At 43.7% G+C, this 13,588-nt stretch overlaps 1 protein-coding gene across 2 annotated transcripts; it reads right to left on the bottom strand.

Moving 5' to 3' along the window:
- Positions 1 to 342: 342 nt before the first annotated feature.
- AADAC (arylacetamide deacetylase) lies at positions 343 to 11,869 on the bottom strand. Of its 2 annotated transcripts, none has more exons than XM_009634415.2 (5): positions 11,491 to 11,869; positions 3,980 to 4,184; positions 2,690 to 2,759; positions 2,171 to 2,342; positions 343 to 951 (listed from the first exon to the last, which is right to left on the bottom strand). In XM_009634415.2, the coding sequence occupies exons 1-5, from the start codon at positions 11,647 to 11,649 to the stop codon at positions 343 to 345; spliced, it is 1,215 nt and encodes a 404-aa protein (XP_009632710.1). In that variant the 5' UTR covers positions 11,650 to 11,869. The 2 variants fall into 2 exon arrangements, with proteins under 2 accessions (XP_009632710.1, XP_009632711.1); XM_009634416.2 differs by having other exon boundaries at positions 3,980 to 4,202; positions 11,512 to 11,869.
- Positions 11,870 to 13,588: the final 1,719 nt, after the last annotated feature.

Genomic DNA, 13,588 nt, shown 5'->3' with positions numbered 1-13,588 from the left:
AAGTCCCACACGCTGTGCCAGCCGGGGGCTTGGGTGAGCCCAGGCAGCATGCGGGCAGGGTCGGGCACACCAACCCTTCTGATCTTGGCCAGGAGAGAAATCCCAGGGCAGTCCTGGCTGTTTATGGGGTTCTGAGCTCAGACAACAGCACTGAAAGAACACTTAGGTTAGAAACAGATTGATTTTCCTGCCGGAGATGATGAGAAACACTCAATCCAGACACTGCAGGGCAACACAAATACTGCCATCACACCCAAAACACTTACATAACTCCTATTCTCCTATGCTCCTCAATTGCACTCAGTGAACGTGACCCAGGCATACCAGAGCAACATTTTCAGCTCATAGATTCTCATTTAACCACTCAATATATCTGTTCAGCAGCCGATGCCCTACAGCTAGCTTGGTTGGACCAGAGACAAACATCATCACCCCATGAAAGGCATCCTTGGCGTGATCATGCGTGACAGAAACACCCGCTGCCTGGAGGCGCCTGGCGTACATGACTCCATCATCCCGTAAGACATCGTGCTCGCAGGTGAGGACGTAGGTGAGAGGCAGCCTGCGTAGCTGGTCATCGCTCACCAGCAGCGGGGCCGCCCGCGGATCCAGAAACCCTGGGTACTTCTGTGCAAGCTCGGAGCTCCCGTAGGTGGGACTGGTGTAAACATGATCTTTCTTCAGCTCTTCAGGCAGCAAATTGCTCCAGTTTACAAACTGAAACAAGTGGCTCGATTCAACAGGGACATGCCTGTTAGAGGCCATCGCTTCCCTGAGAGATGGATCAGAAGTAAAATATTCACTCCAGAACTTGACCATAAGTGACTTGAGTAAAATGGGCTTGTTTTCATTTTCTTGGTAAGAGGGCAAATTCAGGTCAAGTGTTTGAAGAGCAGGGTAAAGCAAAGCTTGGGCTTTGAGTTTAGTTTTGACTTCAGAGTCCTTTAACAGCTGTAGAAGAAAATAGAAGCAATTACAAAAGGTCAGTTAAAAAGTGTTGGTTCTCCCACACTGACAGAAGATTTTAAAAGTAAGGAATTCACACACACATTTTACAACATAAACCAAATAAGATTATCAATAAAACCAGGATAGATTAATTTAAAGAAATTCTAAATTCATAGGCAGGTCACCCAGAACAGTATGTTGTAATAAAAATTCTCAAACATCAAATACACTTTCATTTTATTTCTTACATTAAACAAGAAAATATTCTTTTTGAAGTAGTAACAAATGCCTTTTCTATAACTACAGAAAATTTCTATTCTTATAGTTTAAAAATGGCAGGTTTTTGAGGCTCCTTTAATCATTTCACACAATTGAGAGCTTATCAATCTGTTTGGGTTTTTAACCCTGAGATGTTAGAACTCAAACAAATACTATTCTGTGCATTTTAGACATTTGTAAAATAAAATGTGGTTAATTGAACACTGACATTTCTTATACGTCATCCTTTTTCCCTCTTCACTAATAAATTTCCACCTTCTCCCTCATCTTCTGCCTTCAGTGTCCACAGCACATTCACAACCTTTCCAAATGAGATTCATTACAATCCAAATAACTTCTCAAGAGACCAACAACATCATGCTGATTTTATTTAATAAACCTGAGAAGAGCAAACAGCACTGAAACTGTGTGTGATCAAATGACACTGGAACATTTAGTTCTCTTATTTTTTTTGCTGCTATTTACATCTATACAAGTCAAACTGCTAAAATTTCCTTTTCAAACAACATACCTAAATCAGTCAAAAGGTGCGTAAGGATAGAGTGATACATGCCCTAATTATAGGGCAGAGAGCCTTTTTTTAGGGTTTAAAGGTTTGGAAGACATCATAGCATCAAAGCTACTTTGATGCCATTAAATGGCTCAAGTCAATTTGCTTGGCTGGAATCTCAGAGTCCTCGCCAACAGTCCTGCAAGGCTGCACAATGTCCAGCGTACACAGACCATGAGAGACATTTGGGAGGTGCACATGCTTTGAGAAGAGGTTTTTGTTAGTCTGTTGTAAGAGTTCATGAAATGACAAAAAAAAAAAAAAAAAAAAAAAAAAAGAGCTAGCAAACCAGCTGGGTTTTTTTTTTGGTTTGGTTTTTTTTTTTGTTTGGGTTTTTTTTGTGGTGGTTTTTTTTGTTTTGGTTTGGTTTTTTTTTTGTTTTTGTTTTTTTACCTGTTGTGCCACAGCTGCAGCTAAGTTGCCACCTGCACTGTCTCCTGCAACACAGACCCGGTCTGGGTCCACCCCATACTGGGAGAGGATGCTGCTCTGGAGGAAGAACTTCGTTACCGAATATACATCTTCAAACTGAATGGGAAAATGGTATTTAGGTGCCAACCTGTAACTGTTAGAGGCAAGCAGAAGCATGTTACTTCCTGCTATTTATAAAGAGAAAGACTCACTAGCATCTGCCCTAGTTGGTGAATATTTATTATTTTCTGTGCCCAGCAAAATGGGAACTATCTGTCTGTCCTGAGGAATCAAATGTTTTATTACCCACCCAACTTCATAAAGCAATATCCAAAATAATCACCAACCACAATGCACCACTGCAACCTTGACACCTTTTGTTTACAAATACTTAAAACTAGCAAAGCACATGATCAACAAAAAAAATTTAAAATTAGATTAATTGAAATAGATTAATTTATTCCAAACCCTCATCCCACCTAGGAGGAGAATCTCTCTTACTTGACTGATACCACGACAGCATTTAATCTGTTTGAAGTCCATCTTGTCAGATGATCATAGGATTTCATGCCTGAAATGAAATTCAGTACATCTAAGAACGAACACATACACAACAGCATGTTCCTCTGTGCAGAAGCTTTCAGGTGACTTTCCAAAACATCCACCCGCCTGTGCATCTGCAGCAGCACAACGCAACCGCGGCACACATGGGTTTATCCAGAAGCACAAGCTGGAAGAAACAATCCAACTATTGCTTGAATGCTATCCAAAAGGATGAACAAAATACATTATTTACACTTCTGAGCACTACATAATGCAAGGTCCTGAAGGCTCAGCTTTCACAGCAGGGAAAAGTGGAAACAAGAATTACACCAGGGCACAGATTAAGCTCTCAGCTACTCACATGCACACACACCAAAATTAAAGAGCTTGCCCAGGAAGAGCATTTTGGCTCATTCCCCCTGAAACAGGCAGCCCAACAACTGAAGCAAGCTATGGGTTGGTTATTGGGAATGCCAGCCATATCTACTACACTTACAATGCCAGTTTGGGTGATGGTTAAGATATTTTATATCCATTGACACAAAGCACTGAATGACAGCAAAGAGAAACAGAGGATGTGCTCTAGGGGAGAATGTGACTGGGATGGAAGATGAATCACTCCCATGAAAAAGTAATAGCAAAAGTATGGCACACTGAACTAGAACATTTTGGAAAGCCCCTCTGGCTGTAACACCCAAGCATCAGATGAGCACTGATAGTGCAATTGTAACCAAAACCGAAGAAATGTGCTTTCCTGTCTAGGAGCGCATTCATGAGATATAAAGATGCAGCAATAGATGACTTCTGATATGGCAAAACTCCCTAAAATAGATTTCAGGGGACAATAAATACCCCCTGACTTCCCCAAACAAGAGATATGAGGAAGTGTCTGAGAATCAAGCTTCTGGGAACCAAAGAAACCCCCCGCTCTGCATCTCCCATTTGATTTTTACCACTATGTAGATGCTCTTTTCCTTATTAAGATACTCAGTTTTGTCCCTTTCTCCCCCTAATACCATGTAACGAAGACAAGTGCTGCAGGTAAAACACCACGACAGAAGCAGAGCCCTGGACCAGACCCCTTGCCCTCCACCTCAAGATGCACTGACCACCCTCTCCCGAGCTGGTGCATTTTAACTAGTGAAATACAGGTTCCCTGACCCTCTCCCATAAATCAAAAGGCAGCACTTAACACGGGCCATTGAGATCTTCCATAGGGACCCCAGGTACTGACAGAGAAGAGCTTACCTGCCTGTCCTAGGCACCATCCTCCACCATGGAAGTAGACCACCGCCCTCCTCAGCCCATCAGATGGTTTTCTGGGCAGGTACAGACGGATGGCAACGTTGCTGAACTCTGTGTCCGTCACAGTGACATTTTCATCGGACGTGGGCGCGATGTATTCAACAGCCGTGATCAGCATCAGTGCTTCCATATAGTGCATCAGACCCAGCTGATGAGCAACCTCAGACTAAAGACAAGGAAAACAGTGTTTTAAACACAGCCTTAGTTACTCTCAGAGATTAAATTTTCATAAAGCCATTTGATACTCTGCACAGGTCTGTGAAGTTGCTGTAGAAGTCACTAAGCCAAATGCTGCTGACCTGGAAGAGCCACTGTCTCACTGTCTAACTCCCTTACCATATTCACTTCCATGTGAAGCCCAGCAGCAGTGGCTGGAAGGAGGCCTAGGGGACACCACTGCTTGTCAGAGCTGAGACAGTGACTGGAAGCACAGGCATAGAAGCTAACTAGGACACAATGGAGGATGTGGAAGAAAACTGAATCAGCTGAAACCTCCTGAGACCAAATATGAGGGTCTGCTTAATGAGCCAGACCTCCTCATTTTTCCAGATGGTTACCACAAAACCTAGTAATACCTGCTCCTGTGATGAACTGCAGGAGCAAAAGCAGCCAGTACTTTCAGGATGCCGAGGACACTGGTGGCACAAACACAGAGATACAACAATTTGACTTCAAACCGCACAGCTATTTTTAATGATCAGTTCCATCCCAGTAGCCAAGGAGTATCATTTAGGGATGAGTACCCTTACATTATTAAAAGGAAATATTTTCTCTGCTCTGAGATGTTAAAAGGCAGAAGGGTATCTTTGCCACTTTACCACAGTCCAGCTCTGTTTAATTTCTTCAGTTTACATCAAACAATTCTGTTGGTTACATACCTCTGTGTTTTTCTATGGAATTAAGTGCTCCTACTGAATAACGGAACAAATATTGACTCTTGTGTTTATTGTCCATTCCACAAGGTCAGCAGATGAGACAAAATTTCATCATGCTACCCGTGCCACTCTACCTTCTGAAGTTATTTCCTGTGCCATCATCCTTGAGGAAGATCCAGCTTTGCCTGAGCCACCCAAATACTTTCCTTACATCAGTTTGATATTTCACAATAAAAAGCTAAAAATAACCCTGCCACTGATGTTTTGATTTCCACCAGCCCTCTGACCATGAAGTGACTCTGGTGTAGCATCACCACAGTCACCCAACACTGGCTCCAGCCTGACTCCAACCGAGGACAATCCCAGTGACTCCCTGACCTGGAGAGAGACTCCACATGGCCAGCAGGAGCATCCTCCAGGAGGAGGAATAAGGATGATGCTAACCAGGACCTCCATCTGCCTGACAAATGCATTAGTCAGGGGGATCTTAAAAAAAATACCCAAAGGGTTAACTTTTTAAAAAGGTGGTGTTTTTTTTTCCCTAGACATCTCGAATCTACCCCAGCTGTGCAGCAGTGCTGGAGCCCCAGCCCCTGCAGAGTCCTCTGAGGTGGAGAGAGCAGGGGAGGCCATCGATGCCCCTGTGCATCACCAGTGCCCCGGCAGAGCTATGCAAAGGGCAGGGAAAACATTCCCAGTGGGCTCCACAGAAATTCCCTGACCAAAGAAAAGCCATGTGGTTCAGGGAGTTCAGAACCAAGGAACTGTCAATTTTAAATGCTGCTAAAGCAGTTTCCTTTGAAATTCATGTTTTAAAACATTTATTATGAAATTCTATGATTCTAAATTAGATTACAGTTATTCTAAGACACTAAATAAAATTAAAACAAAAAAATCCCAAACCCTAACAAGTAAACCTGTAGGTGAAATGCAAGCTCCAGAAGATTAACATTTGGCAGCTTTGAATCTTTGCCATCGTAACAATTTACGCAGATTAAAGCATTTCAGAATCCCTTTCACTCACAGATAGTTTTAAACCTTGAACATAACACTTTTAAAAAAAATTGTGCTGGCTTTCATTATACTGAGTCTTTGGTTGAAAAGAGTGAATCCAAGCAAAAACATTTCTAAAGGCTATGGACTGTGCTAGAAATGCAAATCCCAACTACTCCTTCCAAAACCAACAGCTCCCCAAAGGGGGCACCACATTTCCTCACTGCTGTCTTGGGAGAATTTCAACAAGTAAAGATGTGACCATTGTTTGCTTATCCATAAATCTCACTGGCTTCCCCCCCCTCCCCCCCCTTTTTTTCCTCTTTATTGGATTAAGTTGTGTTTAAAGAAACTTACTTCTCATGTTGCTTTTAAGATATTAGAAGCTTATTCTAAAGACACATTAAAAATTTGTAACATACAACAAAATGACATAAAAGTGTCACAATGACTGGAAGAAAAATAAAGCCTTCATTTTCTATACTGTGAAAGATTGTGTAAATACCTATTTAAACAAAAATTTAGCCACATTAGGACATTGCTGGTGGGTAGAGTGGTATCTCAGTCATGCGAGATGCCGGCAGCATGAGGAGCCCCTATCATGCGTGGCCTCCCCAAAGCACAGTATGCCATGGCAATGGGCTGCTGGAGCTACTTGCAGCTAGAAGGTAAAAATAGCATGGCCTGCTTCATGATTTGGGAGCATGATATTATCTAATTCCTAATGATATACTAAGGAATAGCTGAGGGGGGTGTGTGTATTTTGTTTACTTTTTAGATGATAGAAAGGTATGAAGAATACAACTTCAAATTTGCTTGAAAGCCATTGCTATCTGAGTTGCTGAAAAAGCTACGAGCTTAGAATTCTAGTTCATTTCAAGAAAAATTGGAAGAAATTTCAAACTAATTTGCATATTCCTTTTCAGCTGAATGTGCACCGCACTTGCGTATAATCTAGATAAACACCCTAAAAAATTACGAGCCGACACTCCGTGATAATAAAAGTGCTTTTCTAAATTTCAGGCCACTGCACAATTCTTTGTCTGAGCAGACATAAACAATCCTGTAATTGCACTTTGATAAGAATGCTTGGTTTAGAAGATAACTGAATTAACAGCAGTCCTGAGTTTAATAAACTCATCGGAACTTTTCAGTAAAACAAACACCCCCGAGACTGTTACTAGTGCTGTGTTATCAATTGCTCAGAAAGGAAAGAGCATTGGGAAATGCCCAGCATTGACATTTGGGTTGCCGGTTTACGTGTGCACGCACACGCATGCTCAGCTTTTGATGTGGGTCATTTCCCCCGCCTGGTCTCCAGGTCAGTGCCCTGCCCGTACCAGCACAGCGGTGCGGACGGCGCAGGCACCATGCCGCAGAGAGCTACCAATGGCCACCGCTGGCTCCTGCGCCTGCTGCTGGCTCCGGCACCTCGGCTCCTTCATAACCACCCTGAGCAACAGCAGACACGACCCAGCTTCCCTCACAAGTCAACCACCTCATCACATAGCAATAGAAACGATTAAGTAATAAAACCAAGTTCTGTCTTACACGTTAGCCAAAGGTGAAAAACAGATTCAATTCAAAGCAGGTTTGAGTTTAATAAGAAATAAAATAGCCCAGCTTGGTGCAGAACCTGTCAGAAATTTTGCTTTCCAAGAGATGCTTTATTCTTCTCGGGAAGAATGTGAAACAAACACACAAAACCTCCCATACTTTAACTGATCACCTCTTGAAAGGTGTAACATCTGGCACACAGGGTTTGAGGTTGTAAGTCATACAATCTAACCCTGCCTGTTCTGCTTTTTCTAATTTTTCTTTAAATTATATTTTAATCAATTATTTAATCATCTTCTACATATAGCCTACTTTTCCAGAAGTTAGAAGAAAAGAGAAGACAGCTAGGACCTCACTGACAACACTTGATAGCGATCACCACCATGTTTAAGAGTCACCTCTCTGAAGACTTGGACCACGCGATGCTGGGAGCTCTGCCAAACTCTGTGGTTTGGAATCAGGATGAAGACAAATGGGCAGTAACTGGCACACAGGGCAGAAGGAAAATTCAGGTCTTGTCATAAGCTCAATGAAGACAAATACATACACATGCCAAACCAGCGTATTTTTATCCACAGTGATTACACAGTTTACATAAATATTTCTCAGCTGTTCTATTTTCCCTGAGGATTAGCATCTCGAAAAAAATAAATATATAGGTCAAAGTGAGTCCCTGCTGTATTTCCACTGAGCTTGTGAAACTCCCTTGCGCTCAGAGGAATTCCCCCAGCTCTCAGAGCTGTTTTTTCCACAAGCAGACTTTTTACATTGTGGAAAACCACTGGTCCGCTGCCTGTGGCTTCAAGGCCATTATCATATAAAAACAAAAGGAAATCATACCCTTGTCTGAAACATCTCATTGTCGAGATCTGAGGTTACTGCATGCTACAGGGGTAAGAGGAAAACCAACCACTTTGGAGTTTTGTGTTCCTTGTGCTTTGGAAAGCATTTTCCACAGTCACTTTCTCTATCTTCCATAAGGGGAGCATGGAAGAAAAGATTAAAAAACAAACAAAAAAAATATTATTTATGAGGAAGGGATCCCGGGCTGTGCCTGGGCAGGCAGAGCACCTGACACTGCTTGTAGCAGCTTATTTGTCTGAACGGATGGCAGTCCAGATGGAGTCACCCCTCCAGGTGAAGCTTTCTGTCAGCTGGAGATCACAGAATGATAGAATGTTTTGGGTCGGAAGGGACCCCTAGAGGTCATCTAGTCCAACCCCCTGATGAAGACAGGCAGTTTGTGAGTGGGGCTGTAAAGGGCTCAAATCCGGATTTCATCGCTTGTGAGGAGGCAGGCCAAGGATGGAGGAAGCTTTGGAAGGATTTCACAGACCTGTAGCCAGTGAAAGGTTCAACTAGGAAGAAAAAGGTTTATTGCCTTTTATACTTCCTCCATACATTTTATCTTAGACTGTGTGCACATGGCACTTCCTGAAAATACACAAAGAATTTTGTGCTTAAGCACCACAGAAACTGCCTGGTTTATTCGTCTAGCTGGAGGCTGTTCTCCAGCTAGACAGCACTTATGCTTGAGATGTTATAGCATAAACATGCAAACGGAGACATTCCCAGTCTCCCTTCTACAATAAGATGGGTACGAATGGACTCTTCAGCACACTGCGGGCTGGGCATGCCAGCAAAACTAAGCACGGCTGCAATCCCCTGCAGGCTAGATCTAACCCCCCATGGCAAGATCTAACCAGGAGCCTCCAACCAGCCTTTGGAGCCCCTCAGCACTCACTGCCATGCCCAGCATGGACTTTGAAAGCAGCCTTTTATTCAAACCAGTTACTTGTCCAGGCCAGGAAACCCAAAATCAAAGGAAATCTCACACACTGTCACAGAAGCTGAAGAGCATCCCAGGACCTATTAAAGCAAAGACAACAAAGAAGGACAGAGATTTGTCATTTCATGGCTTTCTTGGCATGCTGTTTTGGGAGCTTGAAGGGAAGACTCTCATGGTCAGGAGCATCTGTGCAATATTATTTCCCTTTTTTCAAGCAACATCGGGAAGTCAGAAAGACTAAAAGAGAGTCCCCTCTGCAAACTTAGACCTACTATTAAATGATTATAAATTGTGGCCCTACAATCGGATGATCGTTCTGAACATATTTAGGAGGCTTTAGAGCCACCTCAAATCTAATTTGCACCAGGGCAGCTCTGGGGAGGCTATCTTTGTCAGCGTCCCTTAGGATTACGGTTCTGCATGAGACTGGAGCATGGTTACAAAACACACTTGCTTCACACCACTGCTGCTGCTAACAGGCTTCAGTTTAACAGGCAGCCAATGCAACAGCCACGAGAGACACCAACTCCATTTTAAAGTGAAAACACACAATCCTCCAACACTGAAAGAAAACATTTCTGCTTGCCGAGCATTTAACACTGCTGTGGTGAAGGCTACAGGTCTGACTGAGTGAGCAGACAGAAGGTGTCCCTGGGGAAATGAGCTACCTATGCATGTACTCTCCTTGCAGGCTACCTCCAAGAGGAGATTTAAGAGGGGAAAAAGCAAGGCGGCACATCAAAAATGCAGACTACAGTTCCTTTCTCACCACTTTTTCATCTCCCACCACTCAAACCTCAAACCACAAGATCAAGACAAACAAGGAAGCAGCAAAGCGTCCACAAATAAACACACACAAACAAAAACATCATCCTCCCCCCTCCTTCTGCTGGCTGTACAGACCCAAGAAGTGGTCTCCACTGCAAACAAAGGCTGTCTGACACAGAGATCTGGAGATTGACGGTGGCTTTTAGATGCTGTCCAGAAGTGTGATGTTTAGGAAATGTCCCAGGAAAACATACACCCTTGCCTCCACCATAAAAATCATACGCGCTGTGTTTTCGCTGAAACAACAGAAAAAGCAAAATCCCAGACTCGTGCACTTTGGAGCGAACAGCCCGGGTGTTCACGCCTGCAGCAGACAAGCCTTTCAGCAGCATCCCTCAAGCAAAACCAGAAACCTCTCTCCTGGCTCCTTAGACCCTCCTTTCAATATATTTTATGGTGGAGAAAAAAGCAGTCCTAAAATGTTTGTAGCCACCCAGAAAGACGTCTGCAACACTCTGCCCCTCTCCTCCCACCAGACCTTCATCTTTGACCTTGTTTTTGGATTTCGGTTACGCTGCTGCAGCCACTGTTGTATATTAAGTACAGGCTGGATTCAAAACAGCTCCCAGTTGAATGTACTTAAGAGGTGGGAACTGCAGCACTGTTATTTATGCATGGCGTGCAGTCTCACGGATTATTTACATATGTTTGAAATGGCTGTATAACATGACTGAAATGAAGCAGAAGCTGGGGCTGTAATATATACAAAAATAGCATGGAAAGACATAAGGACCACATTGTCAGTAAATATTGCCATATAACTACAGACAGGGTATAATACCACTGCCTTTCCAGACTGCAACATATGGTTCTGTGCTGCTTAGCTAGATACCATTTTTTGGTAGGCAAGATTACAGTGGTACTAAAAAAAAAAAGTTTTTTTTATATATCTATATCTCTCAATTTCTACATGCTTTAGCATTATCACCCCTATAATTAGCTTTGTGTAGTTTTGAGACTTATGCAGCCAGTAGATTCCTATGAAACCACAAAAATTAATAGTTTTTAGGAAGTGCTCTAGTTTCCCTTTCTCTGACACCCAATACAGTACTTCTGAGGAAGCTCAATATACAGGTTCCAAGGAACAGGAAAAATCCAAGGAGCAGTGCTTCAGCTACAAAGGATCATAAAACAAAATAAACTTGCTTGTACTTATCTATCCATAGTCACATTACAGATCACATTTCCAGTTACTCTGACTTTTTTTCAAGATTGCACAATCAAATCTAGTCATAATGACAGTAAATTTAATGCTTAATTTCAGATATTACTGCTATTTACTTAGTATATTACCATGGATATATTATATATGTATGCATGACACATCTATATGGCCAGCTCTCTATTAGCCATAGAGGCACCGACATCACTCCCCGCTCCGTAGCCACCTCTTCCCCAGGTCAGCCCCACACCAAGCTCAGCACCAAACTCACCAGATGCCCGACGGCCCTGAAGCCAGCCGTGATGAGCATCACTTTCCAGGGCTCCTCGACATCCTCAGGGATGGGGGTGTAGATGTAGTAAGCAACGAGGGCAGAAGCGAGGAAGAGGCAGAGCAGCTTGACTCCCATGTCTACAGGCACAGATCCTCCCAGACTGAACGATTAAGCACTCTCTCTGACTCTTAACAGCTAGGAGCCAGCACACATGCATAGGGCAAAGTTAATCCCGTGTTTTGTTTGGGTAACAGCCAGGAGATGATTTCTGGGCTGATCACTCAGGGCAGAGCTTACTTTGCCATGCAACTCCCGAGAAAACACATCTCTTCAGCAAGGCTTTTAAGCCACTCAGAACAGGCCAAACCGGCACTTAAACTGCAGATTAAACATTGAGGCTCTTACACTCCCAACACCCCTTTTCCTGCATTTGGCAACAAAGCCAGCACGAGGGCTCGGGAGGAGAGAGGCACTTGAAAAATAAGGAACAGTATGTGGCCTGCAAACCAAGGGCTGTCACAAGGTGACAGTCAAACACAAAAAGATGTAACAAATGCTCAGGAGCTATTAGTGGCTGCTTTATAATGCAGCTGTTCAAACACAGCCCTGCTTACAGAGCTACCCATCAGGACTGGACTACAGCAGTGTGTAACCCACTGTCAGTGCTCAGGCACTAAAAAGCACCTCCCGCTTTGGCAAAAGCACACCCTTCGTCTGGTACTAATGCACCAAACCAGTTATGCAATAACAGGTTTGACAGAAAAATAACAATCTTTTACAGAGTTTCTGGCTAATACTTGAAAGATCAGATTTAATTTCCACTATTCTCAGAATTAAGAGATTTCTATGCATCTCCCAGAGGCAACCGCTTCTGCACAGGGTGGACTCAGGAGGAGGTGATAATTCCACTAAGAAAACGCTACAAGTACAGGCAGACACACGGAGGTGTAAAAAGAATGGCTGCAGCACCAAGAGCCCTACTTTAGAGATAAACTGAAAAGGTAAAAAGCTCAATTAAAATTTGAGTTATTTCTTTGTCATGGTTTAACCCCAGCTGGCAACCCAGCCCCGCACAGCCACTCGTTCACTTCCCTCCAGTGGGATGGGGGGAGAATGAGACGGGTAAAAATGAGAAAACTCATGGGTTGAGATAATAGTTTAATAGGTAAAACAAAAGTCATGCATGCAAGCAAAGGAAAACAAGGAATTCATTCCCTACTTCCCATGGGCAGGCAGGCATTCAGCCATCCCCAGGAAAGCAGGGCTCCATCACAGTAACGGTTATGTGGGAAGACAAACGCCATCACTCCAAACGTCCCCCCCTTCCTTTTTCTTCCCCCACCTTTACATGCTGAGCATGATGCCTTATGGTGTGGAATATCCCTTTGGTTAGTTGGGGTCAGCTGTCCCAGCTGTGTCCCCTCCTGGTTTCTTGTGTCCCCCCAGGCTCCTTGCTGGCGGGGTGGCGCAAGAGGCAGAAAAGGCCTTGGCTCTGTGTAAGCCCTGCTCAACAGTAACGAAAACACCCCTGGGTTATCAACGATGTTTCCAGCACAAATCCAAAACACAGCCCCATACCAGCTACTGTGAAGAAAATTAACTCCATCCTAGCCAAAACCAGCACATTCTTTTGCTGAAGTTTTACCAAGTGCAGAGAACCACCACCACTCATTCTCTCACACCGAGCAGCCATTGGGAGGACCAGAGAGCACGAAGCATCACGAAGACTGAAAGCTGAACTGCGTGTCACCAGCCCAAATGCTGAGGAGGAGGCAGCTTTAGTCAATCTATCAAACATTTTCTTTACTTAAGTTCTGGGCATCTCCAAAATATTAAGATGTTTTAGCAATCCAGCTGTGCTATCCCTCCTCAGCCCAGGACGGGACACCCTGTTCTCCCTCACCAGTCCTTCTGCAGCACAACACCGAGGTCAAAGCTCAACGTTCTTGACACCACTCCAACAAAAACAAGAGAACACGCACCTCTGTGGTCATTTTCCCTGTCCTGGAGGCCAGTGCCAGGTGCTGGGGAGAGGGGTGGGTGAATCCAGCCCAACGGAGGCGAGGCTGTTGCA

This window comes from Egretta garzetta, unplaced genomic scaffold (genome assembly GCF_000687185.1).
Source record: "Egretta garzetta isolate BGI_Z169 unplaced genomic scaffold, ASM68718v1 scaffold172, whole genome shotgun sequence".
NCBI lineage: Eukaryota > Metazoa > Chordata > Aves > Pelecaniformes > Ardeidae > Egretta > Egretta garzetta.
This window is presented reverse-complemented; position numbering and strand designations above follow the sequence as displayed.

Bases quoted from the DNA above. Each gene is read 5' to 3' on its own strand.
- AADAC (XM_009634415.2), bottom strand. From the start codon at position 11,649: ATGGGAGTCAAGCTGCTCTGCCTCTTCCTCGCTTCTGCCCTCGTTGCT. The intron at 2,760-3,979 runs GTAAGCTCTTCT...ATTTCATTTCAG, and splicing joins ATGGTGCCTAGGACAGGCAG to GCATGAAATCCTATGATCAT. The intron at 952-2,170 runs GTAAAAAAACAA...TTTCTTCTACAG, and splicing joins CTGCAGCTGTGGCACAACAG to CTGTTAAAGGACTCTGAAGT.